Below are 22,358 nucleotides of genomic sequence, written 5' to 3' on the forward strand. Positions count from 1 at the left end.
GCACCAGATCTTCTTCACTGATGTACTCGTTCAACAATCTAGGGAGTCGTATAGGAACCACACCTATATGTACTATTTCTATTGTAGCTTTTCTATTGCTGCATGCAGGTTTTTTAAATTTTGGAGGAACATGTTTGTGTTCATGACTCGCTATATAACATTATGCAGATGAGATGAACAACTAAACTACACATTCTAAACCCAAAAGGAAACAATTATGTACAATTTTTTAATTCAAAATGTGTAAATTGGCAAATCACACATTTCTAAACCAAAAATTACAAAGAAAAGAGTAGCTCCACAATCCATACCAAGTGTTGTGGTTTTAGTTTATTTCTATTCAAGTTTGGACTAAAACCACAACAGTTATTATGGAGAGGAGGAAGTACATGCCAATATATTATGGAAAGTGCAACTACTCAATATCACATTTGAAACACAAAATTTTACAGAAAAAAGTAAGGGGTAAATTTGGTTTTAGAAAGTGTAACTACCATGTACGAATTTGTAAAGACCAACTTCGTAACAAATAGAAGGGAGCGAGTAGGTGTTGGTGGATCAAGAATTAGCTTAGTTCTTGGAAAGTTGCAGCCTACTTGCAACTTCCAGCTATCATGGATCAACGATATGGTCAAGGTCATTTTTCCTCAATTGCAACCCATTTGCAATCCAAAAAAAACCCAGCTGTAATCCATTTGCAACTCACATGAAGCACAAATTGCAATGTAAATCGAACGATTTTTGAGCTGACCGAGCTCTAAGCTAATTCTTAGCTAGCCAAACATGTATAAAACTAAAAGGTAGCAAAAACAAATCAACATGATCCTTCCAACTACAAATGTTTCCTCCGTCCATGAAAGGATGTCGGAGATTTATCTAAATTTAGATGTATCTATAAACTAAAAAGTGTCTAAATACATCTAAATATAGACAAATTTGCGACATCTTTTTATAGATAGAGGTATTACAACCCTTCTTTTCCTTAGCACACAAAGTGTATGCTACCGCACTCTTTCTTTAGTAAATTGCCAGATTAAGGGTCCACATAATCAACTATGAAACGATAGAAATCTAGTCACTTGAGTTGTAGGAAACACGAATTTGCAGCATTTGGCACATGTACTTTTAAATGTGTCGTGTACTTTATGTGTTATACTTAGACATGCATTCGCATATTTGCAATTTGTATACAATTTCGCTATCTACATGCAGATAGTAGGTCATGTTTCATTGTACGTGCTCGCTCTCGCTTTGTCACTCGAGCCTATCAATGGAGACTCCGCCGCAGAAGACGTCCGTGAGCGCCGTGGTGGACTCCAGCGCCGCCTTGAGCAGCAGCACGGCCTCCTTGTGGCCGAGGTCGACGGTGAGCTCCTCCAAGGCAGAGCAGTCTGCTACCTTGAATTTCTTGAGCAGCATGATGGCGGAGATGGTGGACATGGGCTCGACGGTGAGGTCGTCCATCACCAGGTAGCTCACCACTTCCTTCACGTACCCTCCGCCGACATCCGTCGTGGCCTCCTTCGCCATAGCCGCTGCCTCCTGCGCCGCCGCCTGCGCCAGCTTTCCGTGCGCGTCGCCAGGGCTCCACCGCATCTCCACCGTCATCGGCTGCCGGCACACCGGGCACGGCAGGCCAGCCACGTCCGTGACGCTCGTCGGGTTCCCGCGGCACGACGTCCCGTACGGGCCGGCGCAGCGGAAGAACCGCTTCGGCGGCGGCGGCGGGGGAGGCGGAGGAGGAGGGGACGGCGCAGGCGCCAGAAGCGAAGAGGCGTCCCCGCGGAGCAGCAGCTTGAGCGCGGCGGAAGGGAGGGCCGGGCAGAGGATCGCGTCGCGGTCGGGGGTGGCGGAGACGAAGAAGGCGTCGTCGAGGGCCCGCGCGCCGGCGTAGAGCGTGCCGAGGGAGCCCGGCACGGCGAGCGCGTCGTCGGCGTTCTCGGCAGCGGCGTGCGCGATGACGCGCGCGGCGAGGCCCGTCGGCACGCGGAGCAGGCCGACGAGGAAGTCGACGGCGTCCTTGCGCGCCTCCGCGTACAGCACCCGCCGCGACCGCTTGTCCACCAGCAGCTTCATCTGCGGCACCGCCGCTGCCGTCCCCTCCTTCGCCGGCGTGCCCATGCCGCTCACGACAGGCAAATTGCTTCTCTCTTCCTAGCACAATCACTGCTGTCAAAGTAGGATGAAGCAACCTGCGATCTTGCAGCACCACCGCGTTGCATTGCCTCTACTTATACCGTGGCATTTTGATTGTGAGATTGCAAGATTATCCGGAGACTTGCGTTGCAGGGACAAGTTACCGAGCAAGATGCTGCCTTGAACCAGATGAACGACGAGATCAGAGAGGAGAGTGAGGGCAAAAGGATTGGTATATTTGCAGTGCAAGTATACTGTTTTTTCCACCTGACGATGCCATGTGAGAAGGTACAAAGTGAGGTGTGCTCTGCTTTGCCTTCTTCCAGGGAGAAGATAAGCTAACTTCACAGACCGGAGAATGAAGTTACTGGTTAAGCTAATTTGCACAGAATGGCAGCTCAAAAAAAAAAAAAAAAAAATTTGCACAGAATGGCAGCAGTACACACATCACTTAATAGTAAGCAAGAAAAGACGAAGAACTAGATTAGATCAGTTCATTAGTTCAATTCATGTACAAGCATACATCAGATATCAGAATACATGACATGGTGACAACGGCAGAGTATTCCACTGCAGGTGCAGTTAACCGTTTACCGTTACAGCACTGATAGCTTCAGAGACACAAAAAAACAGCAGTAGCATGCCAGCATCCGGAGTTCGATCACCTGCCGGCTTGCTGCAGAACTCAACCTGCTAGCTACTAGTATAGACATGAACAAGGAGGCTACACAGATGACAGAGGCAGCCCTCACGAAACTAGACGCCATCAAGATTACCACATTACTTGTGAGCAGGGGTACACAGTCCACGGATCGCGCTAAGAAAGCACAAAAAAATGATGTTGCATCTGTACAGAATGAAACCTAGCTCTACCGACCGGATCAGGACCGTTGATACCTGTCGACCTTCCTGATGAGGCATGCCTAGAGTCAGACCTTGCTTGCTTCAGCACCCTCCACTCAATCCCTCTCAGGAGCGTCTCCTGCCTCTTTCCGAGCGCTCAGGTTCCCGGCGTAGGTCCAGACCTTCTCTAGATCGCCGGCAAAGAGCTTCTCAACTTTAATCTCGTGCTTGACTTGCAAGTTGTTTTTGCTCAGTGGAGGCTGCGCTCTTCCGGGGCTGTTCCCTGCGACCGGAGTGGAGGAGCAGAAAGTGGGAGTGGCAAAGGGAGAGGCGTACGGTGTGTGCTGAACCGAGAACGGGCTCGGGGAGATCTTCTTCTGCACTGGCATGCCTGAGCCACGGTTGAAGATCGAAACGGTCTCAGCAGCAGCAGACTTCTTTGTGGCGTCATCCACGTAAATGACGTCGTCGATTCTCGCGATGGTGTTGAAAGCCAAGCTCTCCAGGACCCTCGAGTAGCTTTCAAGTATCGACTGGCCAACATCCTAAGCAAATAAGAAACAGGGTGAATATTTGTGTTTATTCGAGTTATCTAGAAATTTAGTGGTGTTAACAGAGCAACGTTCTAAGTATAACTTTGTTTGCATGCTCCAGGTCTGATTAGAATCAGTTCTGAGTAAATAAATTGCAAAAGAAACATGACCATCACTTAAAGACCATTGTGTTCAAATGAGTAGATGTGAAGAATCACCTTGTTATACTGGATCTTGTTCATGTCAAGGGAAGTTTGTGGCAGACCAGGGTGTCGTAACCGTAAGCTCTGCAATAGGCCGTCAGCTCTTTGGGACAGAACGTTACTCTTTGAATCTCCAACTAGACCCTTCACTTTTCCACCCCAGGATTTCTTTGATTTGGCTTGAGGCGACGATTTCTTCTGGCCCTTTAGTCGCCAAACATGGATGGCAGCCTCTATTCTGTTGGCTACCTCAAGTGTATGGTGCTCAGACGACAGATCTAAGCAGTCGAGGAGGCACTCAGGTGAGAACTGCTCAGCTGTTATGTATCGATAAATTATCTCACCCAAGCAAGATCGACCACTCTGCGGAAGAAACCAGGACATTATTATGAATGAAACTGATATTTGCTTTAGCAACTGCTAAAAGAATTACTTGTGTCACTGCATTACATGTTTGAACAGAAAAAAAAATGCAGCATTGACAATAGCTTTGCACAATATGGTTAGCAGATTTGAGCTTAGCCCAGTATATGCTTCCATAAGGCTATGAAGAGTAAAGTGTCTATAGTCTATACATTGAAGTTCTTCAGCTGCTAAGAGCCATCACATTTGAGCTTAACAGTCAGCAATGTGTTCGCCCAAACTTCTGCAATTCTATACAGTGATTAAACTTATTTTCAATCGCCTACCAGAAAACACATCTGCTGACCAAAGGTATATTAGATGCAGGCTAGGATACTAAAAACACCTAAGAAGAAAGGCAACAAACAGTCCAATGTGAGTGGAATAGTCAGAAACTCCTAACATAGAGTTGCCAGTATCCATCCAAAGAGCAAGTAATAAACTTGTCGGAATACAAATAACAAAGTGGTTGCATTACACAACTTTCAAGCCTCCAAAGAGAGGAATATTGATACACCAAGGCATGGTTACTCGATGAGGGCTGAAGTATGATGGCAGTGGCAGATTCAGTTCTATCAAATTATACTAGACATGGAATAAATAGATGGGGTTGCTATAAACTTCTTCTTGGAAAAAACTTGCACCGAGAATGACAACAGCTAGAGCAACAAGACTAGCTCATGCAATTCGACAGACAAACAGGCGGCCGGCACTTATAGTGCACACCATTTGTATTGAGGAGTACTAGACACGTTAATGGAGCTGCTACATTTACAAGCATGTAAGTGGTCCCGTTCAAATAATAATTCCATGGAATTGGTATTCTCCTACCAGCAACTGAAGTAGTATGCTACTACTACTGAATAATTATAACTCTACAATAGACAGAACTAGTAGAGAAGCACATTTGATAGCACAGCAGTGAATGCTGCTTCCAAGTGAAGAGAAGTGGCGTTACCTTTGGCAAGGTCTCCAAGTAGACTTCGGGGATCTCCATCTCGGCAAGCACGTCGCTGTTGATGGCCATGGCGGCCTTGAGTATCTGGTTGGCGCAGTCCCTGCTCTGCTGCAGCTTCCTCCTGGCGTCCTCGGGGAGCCCCTTGGGCGGCACCCGCGGGCACGGCAGCCACCACTTGTCCTCCTGCCGCACCGACGACGGCCGCCCGCCGCAGGACGAAGCCGCGGACGAGGACGACGGACACGAGGTCTCGTCGACCACGATTCCCCTGTCCACGTACCAGAACTGGGTGTCCGTGAACTCGTCGATCATGGCGAGGAGCATGGCGTCGAGCTTCTTGAGGGCCGGGAGGTTCATGTAGAGGTCGCTGCGGGGCCGCGGCACCATGACCTCGAACTGGCCGCCGCCGTCGGGGAGCTCCTGCAGCGACGGGGTGAGCTCGACGATGGAGTCGGCCACGGAGAGCAGCCACTCCATCTCCCGCGTCCACATCGCCTTCCTCGGCGCCGCCAGCGGCTCCAGCCTCCACAGCTCGCCGAAGACCGTCGCTGGGTTAATTTGGAAACGAACGCAATGTATTTTTGGTAAGGAGAAGGAAATCACGGACGGGGATAATAATGCGGGTGAACTGGTTGGTTGACGGGGGCGGGCGGGTTACCGGAGAGGTTGGTGATGGCGTTGGAGATGGCGAGCGCGGTGCAGACGCCCTTGCCGCTGCCGGACATGTCCTCGCCGAGGAGGAGCTTGGCGAAGCGCTCCTTCATCATGTCGATCTCTGGCAAACACGAGCACCGACAGAGCGCGTGAGGAGCGTTCGGAAAAGGCAGTGGTAGCAGAGGATTTGCGGGGTGGAGTGAGATCTAAGCAAGGGGGGAGGGGCACGTACCGGAGAGGTCGGCGGCGGGCTTGGAGAGGAAGAAGGCGGCGGCGGCGGAGGAGGGGGTGGGGAGGTGGGAGGAGGAGGAGGAGGCGAGGCCGCGGGAGGCGGAGGCGGAGGAGGAGGAGAAGGGGAAGCGGCGGGCGTTGGCGGCGGAGCAGTCGCTGGAGGTCTCGGAGCCGCTGACGTCGGCGCTGGGGCTGTAGCTGCCGCAGCAGCGCTCGGAGCCGGCCTCGTCCTCCGACACGCTCGCCATTGGCGACGGCTCGAGCTAGGTCCGGCGGCGAAGGCGGCGGGAGTGGTGGCGGAGGCGCATCTGGAGGCGATGTGGATGCGGTGCGGAGGAGGAGGGGAAAGCGACGGGAGCGCAAGCAGGGGACTGATGTGGCCGCCCGCGCTTCTTCTTTTCAACTTTTTCTATGCGCGTGTCACGGTGAGCAAAAGCCGCAGAGATTATTAACCAAATCTTGGCAAATTAAATTTTTCTTAGATCCTTAGCAAAGCAAATATAGGTGTAAATATAGATAACTTTGATCACCCTCCCATAAAGATTATACAATCTACTTATACTTTTGCATGAATTTACTTATGTCACCACAAAAACGCCATTGGATGCAAATTTCAAAGATGTTCTCAAAAATATGCTCTTGGTTACATATAACTCACATTTTATAGGGCTAAATTATTAGTCAAACTTTCATGTAGAAATGCATCCAGCTTATATATCAAAATGCAAAGAGTAGTAGGTGTTCTGCCAAACAGGGTGCTACGGCAGGTGGCAGGCGTGAAGATGGAACGAAAACCTAGTTCCCTTTTAGAAAAAACCAAAACGGAAAGGCTTAGCGGAGACGATATATTATCTTTGGAGCGATTGCGAGCGATTCGGGTGGAAATACATGCCGAAACGGAGTTCCCATGCGCGTAACCATAAAAGATTTCCATTTTCTTGCAAGGCTACTGAGCGAAACAGCTGGCCTAAGACCAACTTTTGTTATCTCTTCATTCACCTCCTTCTTAGAGCATTGCGGGCGCCGGCCTATCCTCTCACATGGCTCAACAAGTTGGTACGTAGGTGTATTGCCGTGCCAAAGCCAATGGCGGCCGCCTTGTTTATGCTCCCAAGCCTCAGCGGGATACAGCCTTCCTCGGCTTGGAAAATAAACCTAGCCTTATTATTACCTTGTTTGCATTTCTTCACCTTTTAGAAGGTTTTCAATGTGCCACCCTTCGATACACGTATCTTCGGTGCTGGCTCTTTTATTTCCGGGACTATTTGCTTCCATATTTGTTTCAAAGATACCCTATATTTTGTTATAATACTACAGATAGTACTCCCTCTTGTATTAGTGAAACGGAGGGACTACATATTTTCCTGATTTACCTCTTAATCCATTTCCACCTCTAGATAATATATAGCATCAAGATTTTACCTAATTTTTGTTTTGCGGGACATCATGGAGACGCAGCTAGCACCGCTACATATAGCCAACACCGTCAATAGATAATCAAACCACGGAACACACATGTAAATATGAGCTTCCATTAGTGTACACATACCTTACGTGGATGCTCTTAGCTATATGGACTCGTCGAATTTCACAATCTAAACACATTCATATGCAACACAATACAATATATATGTTGAGAAACACATAGTTACAAGGACTGATCTATAGAAAGTAACGCTTTGTAGAATGAAATCACGGGGATGGTAACAACATGCAACTCTGAAATTAATATTATCATTCTTCAAGCAACTTTAAGTTTTCAAAGTAAATTTTCATAAAAACGAATTATTTTGCCTCGGAGAGGCTCAAGACAAGGCAACCCACCACGCCAAACTTGTTGGTTGTGGTCATGGTTAGTCTCCTATCATATATTTAGGGATCAAATAATTTTTTAGAGATTGTCAAATGTTGAATTGATACATGTCGATGAGAGGCTAAAAAAATACTAAGTAATTGGAAAGAAAAATTACTATCCTTTCGTGGAATATCATTTCTCATTAATTCGGTACTAAGAAATGGTATTGGGGTATATGATTTATTTCTTCAAGCATCCGAAAGGATTTTTGTAGAGATTGGATTGTTTCCGATCAAGATTCTTTTGCCAATGTGATAGTAAAGAAAAAATATCGACCGGCTAAATAGAATGTAGATTGACATCCTAAAGATCAAGAAGGATTTTGTATTCATGATCTTGAGGTAAAAAAAAAGTGAGCTCTTCTAGCTAAAAGGCTTTTTAAGCTTCTCACCGAAGAAGGTGTGTGGCAGACTCTTCTAAAAAGAAAATACATAGCCTCAAAGTGTTCTATCCAAGTTTATTGGAAACATAGGGACTTGCATTTCTGGGATGGTCTCGTGGCGACAAAGAATAATAATTCCCATATGATTCATTCATAATTAAAGATGGCTCGGAAATAAGGTTTTGGAGGATAAGTGGCTAGTCAACACTACACTCTGAGAATAATATCCAACTATGTACAACATTGTTCCTCACATGAGCTATATGATCACAAAGGTGTTGGAGTTCTCACCAGATGTAACACTCAAAATAAATTTACTCGGTTCTAGGCTTGCATCATGCAATGCTTTGTTGCAGCGTTTGGTTTTGGTCCGGTTGACACAAGGGACTGACGAACATCGATGAAACCTATATGAGAGTGGTAAATTCTCAATAAAATACATGTATAGTGCCTTAATTCAACCAGAGATGCTAGTGGATAATAACAAAATAATATTGAGAGATGAAGATTCCGCTAAGAACTAAGTTTTTTGCATGGTGTGTTCATAGTGGTAACTCTCACCAAATACTACCTTGTAAAGCGCAAAATTGGCATGAAAGTACAAAGTTTACATTCTGTCATCGTAACAAGACTAGTAAAGAATTACTTTTTGAGCGCAAATTTGCTAGATCTATATGGTACATTACCAAAGTTTGTTCCGCCTCATATCCGTCATGCAACGCCGATAGTATTTTCAGAAACTCGCTAAATGGTGTGGACCATAGGATTAAAATACTTATTAGGGTAGTAACGATTGCCATTATATGATCTCTATGGCCATGCAGTACTGACAAGGTTTTTAATGATAAAAATTATTCTCTCTCTACTAGGTTATCTACCTGTGCACAACTTTACTTTGTTCATGGTCGTTGCTATAGCGTGTAGAAAATTGTGACATGTTTATGAAGGTGTGTACCTAGTCAAAGGATACATCAAGGGATGTTTTTATCCAACATGGATTTCAGGGTAATCTTTGGATTTTACCTCCATCGTCTTAGGCGCATGTGCAGTTTCTTTTAGGATTACTTGTAATGTGCCTTTTATTTTTTTATCTTTTGTTCTTCAGAATTTGATCGGCTATGTGTATCATAGTTATGAAGAGGCAGGGTTTAATGCTTAAGGCATCATTTGGCATCAAAGTATTTTGTAAGTACTTAGAGAATACTAGTTTGGTTTCTAAAATTACCTAAGTATCGAATACTTTATGATGTCTGGATCCAATGAATATTGTGGTTACAAAAACTTGAAGTATTCGTAAAATTGCACTTTTTGCTATTCTGAAAACTTTTGACCTAACCTATTTTCATTCTCTAAACCAAAATATTCTTTAAAACTGCAGTATTCCTTTGTGATACACTTATATTCTTCGGTTTTGAAATACTATGTAATAAGATGGAGCTCCCAAAAGTTGCCTAGACCTTTTAACTACCAATCCGCCTTTATGTAAAAAAAAAGAATAGCAAAACAATATGATACTCCCTCCCTCCACGAATAAGTGTACATTTCCCTTTTTTGGAAGTTAATTTTTTTTAAGTTTAACCAAATTTTTACACAAACATAGTAACTTATATGACATCAAAATAACTATACTATTAAACTACTTGTCAAAATGAATCTAGCGATATTAATTTAGTGTCATAAATGCTACTCCCTCCACTCAGCTTTACAAGGCAATTACATATTTCGATAAAAACTTTAACTACTAATTTGGTTGACCAAATTTATAGTCAATTTTTTTCTTAAAATGCGTAATTTTTTACTTTTTAAGAGAGTTAGTTGAAAGTAATAAAGTTGACACAAAACATGTCTAAAAGTACACTGATTTAAAGACGGAGGAGTACTCCCTTCGTCTCATACTAATTGACACAGCTTTGCCTAAGTACACAACGTATTTTGATAAAGTTTTTTTTTTGAAACTACGTATTTTAATAAAGTTGAGTTAATTAATTTAGAACTGGATATCAGTAGTTCGTGTTCGATAGTAGGAGTAAAAAACGTACGGAAGGTTAACGTTAACCACGCAGCCAGCATCATTAACTATGCAAAGCCTCGCACGGAGAGTAAAGAAGTCAGAAAGAAGCGGACTTTATTAAGTGAAGTGAAGACAAGGAGGAGGACCACCACGTCAGCATTACTTATTGCCACTTGGATTTTGCGGTTGGTCGCGGGATACCCTCGAAACTGTCTCCGCTGTGTCCGTTGCCGCAGGGAGGTTGGCAGGTGGGGTCCACCCCAAGCGTGACTAAGATGCGCTGGGCCCACATGTCGGCTTCATTCATTGCTGTCCGTGTAAACTTGAGTAGTTGATCGGCGTTTTTTTTCTATTGTATAAAAAAGTTTTGATTACATGCCCGATAGACTCATAGACACAAGTAGCCCACATGATATTCTGAAATTTACCTTTTCTTCTTTGAGCTTCCATCGATTTTCATAAGGTTGTATAGAGCTAAGCTACATGGTTGGACTGTTCACTTCCCCAATACCCTGGCAACTCCTATGGCAAGATTAGGATCAGACCATGTACCAATTTTAATTCAAATTGGAACAGAGATTCCCAGAGCTCATATATTCAGGTTTGAAGAATACTGGATAGAATTTGATGGATTTTCTGAAGAGGTGGAAAAAGCATGGTTCAATAATGGATTATATCATAATGCTGCACAAGACATTACTGCCAGATTCAAGAACCTCAGGTATGCTCTGAAAAAATGGAGTAAAAATATATCTAAATTGTCAGGTATTATAGACAACTGCAGTTATACTTTGGCACTCATAGATGGGATTGAGGAACAGAGACATCTCACTATTATGGAAAAAAACTTCAGAAAAATCATCAAGAAGCACTTGACAAAACTACTGGAGGCAAAGAGAATTTATTGGAGAAAAAGAGCTAACATCAGGTGGGCAAAATTAGGGAATGAGAACACAAAATTTTTCCATACTGTTGCTACCAGAAACTACAGGCACAACCTCATTGCAGTATTGAAAAATGAACAAGAGATGGAATTTACAGACCATGAAAGCAAAGCTGCTATTTTATGGAATTCCTTTAAAGGAAGACTTGGCCAAACAAAAGACACATCTTGGAACTTTGACCTACAAAGCATGATCACCCCTCAAGATTTAAGTATGGTGGAAGCTCCCTTTGACAATGAAGAGATAGATAATATTATAAAGCATATGCCAAATGACAAAGCCCCTGGACCAGATGGATTTAATGGTCTTTTCATGAAAAAATTCTGGAATATAATGAAGCATCAGTTTTACAATATGTGCAACAAATTCTATGATGGAAGTCTAGATCTTACTAGTATCAATACTGCTTATATCACATTAATACCAAAAGTCACATCCTGCTTATCCCTCGATTTTAGACCTATCTCTCGGTCACTATGGCCCGAAGGTTTTGACAAAATTAATTGCCAACAGAGTTCAAGATGTTATTATACCTTTGATTCACAGTAACCAGTATGGATTTATCAGAAACAGAACAATTCAAGACTGCATAGCATGGGCTTTTGAATATCTCTATATTTGCCATAAATCCAAAAAAGAGATCATTATTATCAAACTGGATTTTGAAAAAGCTTTTGATCTTGTAGAGCACAGTGCTGTTCTAACTATGCTCAAACACATGGGTTTTGGAGATAAATTCTTATCCTGGATCAAGATGATATTGACCACGGCCTCTACCTCTATTATACTGAATGGAGTACCAGGAAAAAGCATTAGATGTAAGAGGGGTGTAAGGCAAGGAGACCCACTGTCACCACTTTTATTTGTAGCTGCGGCAGAACTACTCCAGATTATGATCAACCATGCATGGGAAAATAACATTATCTCTCTACCTATTAATGAATCTTATGGTCAAAGTTATCCAGTTCTACAATATGCAGACGATACATTGCTAATCATGCCAGCTGATCCAATACAGATTATGGAACTTAAACGGATCCTGAAAGATTTTACTGATGCCACAGGTCTTAACATCAATTACCATAAGTCTTCTATGGTGCCAATAAATATTACTGAGGATAGATGCAATGAGCTGGCACTTTTATTTGGATGCAAAAAGGAAACTATGCCTTTTACATACTTAGGACTACCTATGGGAACTACCAAACCTACCTTGGAAGATCTAACACCTATGGTTACTAAGGTTGACAGAAGACTAGCAGGTCTATCAAATTTATTATCTCACTGTTCCAGGCTAGTGGTTATTAAATCTGTTATCTCAGCAATGCCAAATTTTATCATGTGTGCTTTAAAAGTACATTATACACATCTTGACCATATTGAAAAATCGATTAGAACATTCCTCTGGCATGGTAAAGAAATTGAGAAGAGCTCTAAAGGAAAATGTTTGGTAAAGTGGGATACTGTTTGTAAGACAAAAGAATCAGGTGGATTGGGAGTTTTAAATTTGAGAGAACACAATAAGGCACTTTTGATCAAGAATCTGTTCAAATTCTATAACCATCAGAATATACCATGGGTGAATCTTTTATGGAGAGCTTATTACAATGATGGTTTATCCAATATTTCCAAGAATAACAGAGGCTCTTTTTGGTGGAAAAATTGTATATCTCATCTTCAGACATTCAAGCAAATTACAACTTGCATACCACAAACAGGAAACTCTATTATTCTCTGGAAAGACAAATGGTATGATATGGTTTTGCAGGAGAGTTTCCCCCACCTATATTCCTTTGCAAAGAACAAGGAGATTACTCTACATCAGGTAAAACACCTGAATCTGGAAGAATTATATGACCAGTTCCAATTACCCCTATCTATGATTGCAGTTCAGCAAATTAATGACCTCCACATAGCTATCAACTCCATCATAGACAGCAGCAACTCTCATGATAAATGGAATCTTACTATTGGAGGAAACAAGTTTTCTACCAGAATTGTATATATGGATTTGATCAAAGAACCGCCTGCTCCTAAACCCTTCAAATGGATTTGGAAGTCCCCTTGTTTACCAAAAATTAAATTCTTTTTCTGGCTCCTATTGCAAGACAGGCTCAATACCAGAGATCTATTATCCAGGAAGAATTTTAACTTACAATCCAGCAAATGTGTGTTATGTATGGAGAATGCCGAGGAAACACTAGTCCATCTTTTTTTCTCATGCGACTTGATCGGTTATTACAGTGGAAAATAGGAGAAGAATGGAACACAGATCTTCATCTTATTGATATGATCTTGGAGAATTCTACCAGATCTGGTAATTCTTTTTTCAAAATTGCCATGATGGCCGGATGTTGGAGTATTTGGAATCACAGGAACAAGATCATTTTTGAAGACGAACAGAAAAGTGTCCAGGAATGCTACTATTTCTTCAAAGCTACTATACAAGAGATGAGACACAGAGTTAAACCTAGTTTGAAAGAAGGAATGCAAGCTTGGATAGATACTTTGTAATCTTTAGGTGTTTGTTTTTTTTTTTTTTTATTTCTTCTCTCTTTTTATCTTGCCCTCCATATGTATATAACCATGCCATCATTTGGGCACCATATATGAAAATGACGCAGTGGGGGTCTTCCCCACTGTATTTTGCGTCAAAAAAAAAGAGCTAAGCTACATGGAGCCCTTCTTTCAAAGTTCGAAAAACTCATTTCATTCATTGTTTGAAAAAAGGATTGAAAAGAAACACAAGATGTAGATAATGATGTCCTCTACAAACATACAAAATTTTAATCCGAAAAACCTTATATTCTTGGCCTATCAAAATTGACAACATGCAGCCCAGAATACGAGTATTTCGAGTTGAGATTTTTTTTGTTCGTAGAGCAAATCATTTTTACATCTAGATTTTTTTTTCTCCAAATCTTTTTAAACTCCGAAATATTGTTTTTTAATAGTTCAAAGAATAGGTTATGTGGAACTCATGCTATAAACATACACACTAGTTATAGTGGGTAGTATCATATAATCCATCCAATGATGTAGAACTTCTCCATCTTGATCTGGAGGTCATGTGTGTATCCCTAGGTTATCAATTTTACAAATAAAATATAAATTGCACAACAAAAAAATATAGCACTAAAAATATAACATTTGAATTTATATTGAGATACATTCAGGATACATACTTTAGATTATGTTAGTCAAATTGATGATTTAAAGATATGCACATGACCTATACACCGGGACGGATGGAGTATCTATGTATCCTACTCCGTCCGTGCCGATTTGTTAGACCACTAAGAACTTCTAAAAAAAATTAATTTAGTTAAAAAAATGGAACATTTATGCGACAAAAGTTACATTGTCAAAAACTTCTTTCGAAAAGAATCCAATGATATTTTCAATGCATGTGACATATCCATACATGAAATGCATGATACTTCGACTTTCCAATTAATAAGGCATATAGCCATATACTCCCTCCATCACGAAAGTTGTCTTAGATTTGTCAAAAAATGAGATGTATCTAGACATATTATAGTATGTAGATACATCTAAATTTAAGCAAGTCTAAGACAAGTTTCACATGATGGAAGGAAGTATTATTTTTGAAAAGTCAAACCATGTGATGTTTGATCAAGTTTTTTACTAAAAATCATTAACACGCGATACATCATGAAATATATTCTGATATGATATCTATAAAATAGCATAGTTGTCAAAAGATTGTCCTAGAAATTCAGTTAAATTTTACTTGGCTTAACTTTTGAAGAAAAAAAAAGGCGTACTATTGTTTGGACTGACTCCCACGATGAACCGGTGCCCACTGATGACACGCAGGGTTAGCTTGCGCGACGCAATGATGATGGGATTTGGATCATAGGTTAGCTTAGTACGTACGCCGTGGGGACATGCATCATTCCGATAGCCGTGCGCGCCCATTGCTTTGCCACATTCACGTGTGTGCATGCGCAACCACTTTCATGGTCGTAGTTTTTTTTTTTCGAAATGGGGAGTTTAACCCCGGTTTCTGCATCATGATGATGCATACGACCTTTTATTAATATCAAAAAAGTATTAAGTCTTACAACTCACATATCTCAACCATCGCCTATAGTTGATACAAAAATCAACCAGCGGAATAAAAAGAGCAGAGTAAAACTACACATCATTGTGGAAAAGTCCCAGTTGAACCTGGGTGCACATGATCCCAGGTAGGAAATTCATTTTCTAAATGTTAAAAAATTCTGAAATAAAAATAACGGGGTACGTATGCATGTTCCATGTGTGCGTAGAAAGTTTTCGCGGAGAAACCACTTTTTTTATTTCAGAATCTAAAAAAGACAAAATACGTCACATATATACTGCTATATAGCCCTGCAAAATTTTACTTTTTTACCGAGGCAAAATAAAGGATTTTTTCGTCACGAAACTCATGTCCAGGGCACATGTTTAAGATCACCTTTGCATTCATTTTGTGTTTCGATTTTTAAAACATATTTTTACATCACAAACGCACTTTTAAAAAAGTGGGTTCACATGCACCCAAGTTCTAAAAAGCCAGTCTCCATCATTGTAGCCTACTATAGTATGACGCCAACCAGTCTGGCACAAGATATCCTGAGCGACCACCAGGAACCGTGTGCATCCAGAAACCATGGTATTCCGTAATCCCTCCGGCGAAAGGAGAGCCCATAGCTAAACCCAGTGATGAAAAGATTGTTTTTTTGTTAAAGATAAGATCATTTCTTGCCCTTCCATAGTCGTAGTGTGTGTGTGCCAGCGGCGGATAGGCCACGGCGGCGTCGCCATGGACGGAGAGCCGATAGACGGGCGATATATATATGAAGCTCGCTCACACTTCGTAGTACATGTAGAGCTAGGGCTCGTAACATACTGGGCGTGTTTGTCTCCCAAAAGCAATTGCATCATCGCATTATTTGAGCTGATCTGATGGGAGGGGCGCCGGAACAGTACACAACTTTGCCGGCCAACCACGTCTCCATCCGCCTCTACACAGCTCTATCAGTCTTCTAGCTAGCTATAGTGTCTGTACGTGGAAGGCTGCAGGGTTAATTCGCAGTGTTGGCTTTGTCCCACGGTTCAAGTTTTGGGGGGAAAAACAAGGTTAGTAATTTGCGAGTTTTCGGTGTTGCATACAATGTTCTTTTGAGTTGCTACAAACTAGTGTTCGTTTTGCTACAAGAACATGGGTGAGATGATGCGACAGTTCTAGGCATCCGCTAAAATTGTTTGCTTCAGTGAATGCTGCAAATCTTGTCGTGGGGCCGAGTGGGGTGCCACAAATATTTGCATGTAATGATGCGTACGTGTATTGACGTTTAGCTCTAAGATTTGCTTTGACGGATGGGGATTTGTTGCGATCGGCAGAGATTTGCCACATACTCATAACTTTTTGCTACATTAGTTTTTTTTGAAGTGGTGTGATACTTTAATTGTAAGGTTTCAACCCACCAACAGGAAAAAATGTTGCAACAATGCTATAATAGCAAAAAAGACTTTGCAAGGTAGGTGGACGTATGATGTGCAATGGTCGGATGGACGATATTTCAAGTTGTAATTATGTCCCGCTAGAGGAGGGTCGAGATTTTCCACACAAATTCCTCGTGACAGTCAGCACTCCCAGAGAATAGGGCTCCTAACTCATAATTAAGCTACAGATGAAATTTGCAACCTATCCATTTATATTTAACCAAATAACAAATTATCTATTTTAACAGAGTGACAGATCTATAGAATGCCAATGGTACAACCAGGATTTTGATCACAAGGTGACTATTAACCATTGTTCACTTCCGTTCATCAACTCAGCTCACGGTGTTATATTGTGATCCAAATTCATATGCTAAAGGGAGATTAACTTCTGACGAGCGGAGCGAGGCCCGTCGCCGGTAGGCTTGTAAGCCGCCGGCTAGGGTTTATCAAATTATAAGATAACCCACGATGTTTATAAACACTCCCCGATATAGTGAAGTTTGCTGGCTGGCGCCCGTGGTTTTTCCCCCTTCTGTGTTGGAAGGGGTTTTCCACGTTAAATCTTGTGTCTCCGCTGCGTTTTCTTTTATCGTTCTTCGTTATTTGCTTGTCGCTTTTATAACACACGATCAGTTTGTCGAGATCGTTGTATTGTTTCCACCGTATTGTGCAGGATGGCATAACAATGTGACGGCACACTAGTTGCACACTTGTCCTGCAAATGTGTTGTCAACTATGGCAAAACGTGCATGCAAAGCATACATCCTGCATTGTGGCCGCTCATCTCGGTACACCGGTATGTTTAGTTCATGCCATGTTATGCCCTACCAATGTTTGCCATCATCCATTGGCTAACCAAAATATTGGTTAGGGATTCCTTGGCCTCATTTTGGCCAAAAAATTGGCACAAGTTGTGAAGGCAATGTGAGGTAGGTGCACAACTTTCCTAGGCAATCAAAATTTAGGGTATTAACCAGTAAGAACTAAAATACGATAAGATAGGCTGCCAAAATTTTGGTTGGGTACCAACCAAACATACCTTAGTTCCTATTCTTTGGCGCGACGACAACTAGAGCTCTCCTTCTTTAGTTCTTTCCTCTCTATCTAAATATCTGCTACACATACACCGACCGAACAGTTCAACAAATTAACCATCCATTTCATTTTATTTATGTAAGTTCAAAGAAAATACGGATACATGCATGCATTGCACGAACTAAATAAGTTGATTTTATCTCTTAACTGCCATATATAGCATGTGCTCCCATCTAGTGTTGATGGTGCACATGTAGATGTAGGGCCGGTAGGCGATATTTCTGGTAGCGACATGTAGGTTCTATATATGTACACATGATCGCTACATGTACAAGATGTGTGTGGGAGCTAGCAATAATCGGCGGCTGTTGCTCACTGCTCGGAAACAGAAACTACCATGCGTAGCTAGCTAGCTAGCTTTCCTCTTCTTTTGAGACGAGAGGAAGGTGGATTGGTAGGGGGTGGATGATGAACCCTTTTATTAGTTTTACTCGCAGGCAAATGAAAACAAGGAAAAGCTTCTGATACTACCTGGATGGATCCAAGAAAGCTGGAATGATCACCACCAGTATGATACTACGAATTGGTTAGTACAAATTAGTTATCGCAGGTTTAATAAATCTAGGCAACTACGACCATTAATTTGTATTGGATGGAGTAGTAGAATAATTTTAACAGCTAGAATTGGTCTACTTTTTTTTAGAAGAGGAGGATTGGTCTTGCTAGCTCTCCACATAACTTAGCGTTGAGACGTCCTATGTTGGGGACTCTTGGAGAAGTATATATATTGCCATGGAGCCCTGAAGTTGGCCATCGTTTTACGTGCTTCAAGATGTTTTTTAGCAGTATCGCGTTATGGAGTAGACGTTTGCTCGCATTGACCAATTCGTCCTCGCATTGACCCTATACAAGTTTGTTCAGTTGCAAAATCAAGATCTACCGTATGATGTATGCCCATCTGCGTACGAGTAGGACCGCAAAGGCGGAGGATCCAGATATGCCTGGTGCGAACTCGAGAAAAAGCTTCAAAAGCATACCGCGCACGTAGGAGACTGTGCCGTGTTCTTCGCTTCGGTCGGGGTTTCAGATCCTCTCCTTTCCCTTTTGCTCAGACCTTTTCTCAATCTCGTCGTCGCATAGACGCATAGTACCTTCGAGTTTCTTTGAATAAAAGGTACACCTCCTTATTTTAAGATGAGTTTTGACTAAAAGTTAAGTAATTTTTTTATTATATTGTAGTTAATTAGTGTCGTTAGATTCGTATTGAGAAACACTTTCTAATGATGTCAATTCTAACAACCTTTAAGAAAAAAAATTCTAACAACCTTTATATATTTAAAATAATTTTGGGTCAAAATAATACGGAAAACGAGCGAGCTTTATTCATTTGAACGAAAAGAGTATTACACCTAGCTACTCCAAGAAGTATTTATACACAAAAACATCCAAATCAACGTCAACTAATATGGAACAAAGAGAGTAGCTTTCAAGGATTGTGAAGAGAGGCCAATTTGCTTCTGAAGAACGGTCTTCTAGTTGCAAAATTAACATCAGGAATTCGCAACACCAAGTCTATCTTGTCATTTTGTATATCTAGAAGTATAAAACTACTTAAAAAAATTGTTCGTACTTGCCAAAATATATCCTTGAATTTTGCGACCGAAAGAAAATGAGGATGTCCCTGAGTTGTAAGCTGTTCATTTTTTTTTTCCAGATTCAATATTTAAAGCATGTGCCGAGAAACAATGAAATTCAAGACCGGCAAAACATAATCATACTTTAAGCCCTCGTTTGGTAGACCGGTTTTTAAAAATATATTGTATTTTGAACTATATGAAAAAGACAAAGTTTTGACAAAAAATCCTATACATACAACCACAAATTGTTTTTTTTTCTATAGCTCAAAATACAACGTAATTTCTACCAAAATTTTGCATGAGTATTCAGGATATTTCCTGGACAAATGTGAGTTTTCAAACCTATACATACATCCACTATACTTATTCTCGACTTCTGTAATACAGTAGATCTGGATTTTCTATAATAATACCGTGCACAATGACTAGTTGGTGGTGTAAGGCCATGCATGGGGGCAGGCATCATTGCGAGAGACGCGCGCGACGCCGACCCGGCCCACACTTTGCCATTTCACGTGCATGCATTCGATTTAGTGCCCCAGCCCCCATGATCAGATATTCACATGGAGCTAGTTTAGTATACTACCTTGGTTTCAATGAATAAGAGGCACACGTATTTAAAATGTACTACCTCCGCCATGCCGCTCTTGCAATCTCGCCTGCCACACAAGATCTGCTTCTTCATGTGGTTGCTGTCCAATAATAGGCTCAACACTAGAGCATTGCTCGCACGCAAGACCATCATCGACGATAGCTCATGCCCGCGCTGCACTAGCACACCAGAGGACCACCACCACCTCTTCATCACCTACCCCGCCGCCATCGAAGTATGGAGCAAGATCGACATCACTGACATCTCATTCGACCAGGATGACCTATGGACTCGCAGCCGCCAGGCCATGCTTCACCACGACATCTGCTCCTTCGCCATGACAACCATCATGTGGAGAATCTCGGATGCTAGAAACTCACTGATTTTTAGGCAACAAAATATTACTTATAATCTTATTATCTCTAGGATCATTGAGGACCTAGCCCTCTGTTCCCATAGACTCCGTAATAGCGATCACAAAGCACATCTGATGCTTTGGCGAAACCACCTCTCATCCTGTACCATGTAAAATGTTCTCCAAAAAAGAAATGAAATTCATGTGGGGATCCTCTCCCCCTGGTGACCGTTTCAAAAAAAAGTACTTTAACTGAAAATTTTGAGGAATTAAAAAGAATTTTTCAGTGATGCTAATTTTATACCAATAATGTTTTTATATTTAGAGTAATTTTTTATCAAAGAAAAAACAGGCAAAAAATGATGCCTTATTCAATAAAATAGAGGGAGTACTAATCGAGTCTTGCAAAAGAATTAGTGCTAGTCCTAATCCAAGATCAGACGGCGCCAGTTTAGTTGGTTAATTTTCTCATTCTGCCACTCGATCGAGAGAGAGAAAGAGAGAGTGCGTGTGTGATAACTCATAAGTGTGGCTTGTACTTTGTGCGTACATGCAACAAATACTTCTAGGGTCGTAGAATATGTGGGGTCGGCGACAAACAATGGCGTGCAACAGATTGGTACAGAGTACAAACGAGCTCGTACTGTAGTGTGAAGTATGTTTGTCCCCCAAGAGTAACTGCGTCGCATTACCAGTGGGCGATGTGGGCCGGTCGGGAGAGGACGGCGGAACAGTACTAACGACTTTGTCGGGTCAGGCAACCACCCCTCTAGCCTCTACCAAGCCATTCCATCTCGATCATCACTAAGGGCATCTCCAACCGGGCGACCCATCCCGCGCCCGCGCGTCCGGATGGGTCGAAACGGACAAAAACCCGGCCCAACGCGGGGACGCACCGCAAAAGCGGACGGCCGCGGCGTCCGGAACGACGCAAACCCGGCCCAAATCTGGGCTAGGTTTGCGTGGCCGCGGATGGCACGCGCCGTCCGCTCGCGTCCGCATGGCTGGTCGCCTCGTCTCCCTTGGGCCCACCGTCGGTGACCAGGAGTCTAATAAATGGGGACCGGAGGGGATCGGCCCTCCACTCCGGCCCCCACTCCACTCCCCGAGCAAAACCGCCGCCATGGCCCCGGGCGACGGTTCGCTCCCGGAGCCAATGACGACGAGGCCAGCCGGTCGGCGTCGGCCACGGCGGCTGCGGGCCGGGGAACCGCGGCGGCCTCCACATCGGAGAGGTCCCCCGCGGCGGTGCGGCATTGCCGCAACCGCCGCCTCTCCCTCATCGAGCCCAAGCCGGAGTCCTCGGAGGAGGACCCGGACCTCCGCGCCGCCCCCGATCATCTCGGCGGCGGAGGAGGAGGCGAAATGGCCGCACCTCCATGCGGCCATTCGCACCTCCGAGATGGAGGAGGCGGCCCGGCAGAGGTCGAGGAGGCGGAGGGCGGGAGCTCTACGCCCAGGCCCGCCAGTGCGCGACGGGGAGGAGGAGGAGGCGGCGCGGCGGGAGGAGGCCGTGCGCCGCGCCGACGAGCGGCGCCGCCAGAGGACAAAAGGGTGCCGCCGCCGGAGGAGGCGGCGCCGAAGGCTGTGCGCCGCCACCGGCGGAGAGGCGCAGCCGCGCCTCCGGGAGGAGGCGGCGCGGGTGGCTCCGGACCCCCACTCGTCGTGGGAGGAGGCCCCGTGGTCTCCGTGGCCGCGATCCCGACGCGGTCGAGCCACAACAGCGCCTCGCCGCCCGGGGACGTCGTCCACGACGACGACGTCGCCGACGACGCCCACAGGGGCTAGGCGGCGCACCGGCGGCCACCGCGCCGCCGACCAAACCCTAATAGAGGGTTTTTAAATTAGTTTAAATTTAAAAGCCCATATAGGGGCTTCTTTTGTTAGTTTTATTTGCCCAAAATAGGGCTATGTACTAAATTTGCCCAAAATAGGGCATATGTTTAATCAAATATCGTTTAAATTTGCCATTTTCATTTTGTTTTCGTGTTTCTCCAATTTGCGATGCGTCCGCGCGTTGGGCGCAGCGCGCGACCCAAACGGACACGCGGACGCGGGGCGCTGTCCGCGTGTCCGGGCGGCGACCCAAAC

The 22,358-nt window shown here is 43.5% G+C and overlaps 2 protein-coding genes across 2 annotated transcripts; both read right to left on the reverse strand.

Moving 5' to 3' along the window:
* Positions 1-927: 927 nt before the first annotated feature.
* LOC127302793 (uncharacterized) lies at positions 928-2,283 on the reverse strand. Its single transcript, XM_051333417.2, has one exon. It carries the CDS (start codon positions 2,119-2,121, stop codon positions 1,255-1,257), a length of 867 nt encoding a protein of 288 aa, XP_051189377.1. The 5' UTR covers positions 2,122-2,283; the 3' UTR covers positions 928-1,254.
* A 333-nt stretch (positions 2,284-2,616) lies between these two features.
* On the reverse strand, positions 2,617-6,332 carry LOC127302794 (rop guanine nucleotide exchange factor 1). Its single transcript, XM_051333418.2, has 5 exons — positions 5,962-6,332; positions 5,734-5,850; positions 5,076-5,623; positions 3,731-4,078; positions 2,617-3,524 (listed from the first exon to the last, which is right to left on the reverse strand). The coding sequence occupies exons 1-5, from the start codon at positions 6,206-6,208 to the stop codon at positions 3,096-3,098; spliced, it is 1,689 nt and encodes a 562-aa protein (XP_051189378.1). The 5' UTR covers positions 6,209-6,332; the 3' UTR covers positions 2,617-3,095.
* Positions 6,333-22,358: the final 16,026 nt, after the last annotated feature.

Source organism: Lolium perenne, chromosome 5, assembly GCF_019359855.2.
Source record: "Lolium perenne isolate Kyuss_39 chromosome 5, Kyuss_2.0, whole genome shotgun sequence".
Taxonomy (NCBI): Eukaryota; Viridiplantae; Streptophyta; class Magnoliopsida; order Poales; family Poaceae; genus Lolium; species Lolium perenne.

Bases quoted from the DNA above. Each gene is read 5' to 3' on its own strand.
- LOC127302793 (XM_051333417.2), bottom strand. From the start codon at position 2,121: ATGGGCACGCCGGCGAAGGAGGGGACGGCAGCGGCGGTGCCGCAGATG.
- LOC127302794 (XM_051333418.2), bottom strand. From the start codon at position 6,208: ATGGCGAGCGTGTCGGAGGACGAGGCCGGCTCCGAGCGCTGCTGCGGC. The intron at 5,624-5,733 runs GTAACCCGCCCG...AAATTAACCCAG, and splicing joins CGCCATCACCAACCTCTCCG to CGACGGTCTTCGGCGAGCTG. The intron at 3,525-3,730 runs GTGATTCTTCAC...TTATTTGCTTAG, and splicing joins ACAAGATCCAGTATAACAAG to GATGTTGGCCAGTCGATACT.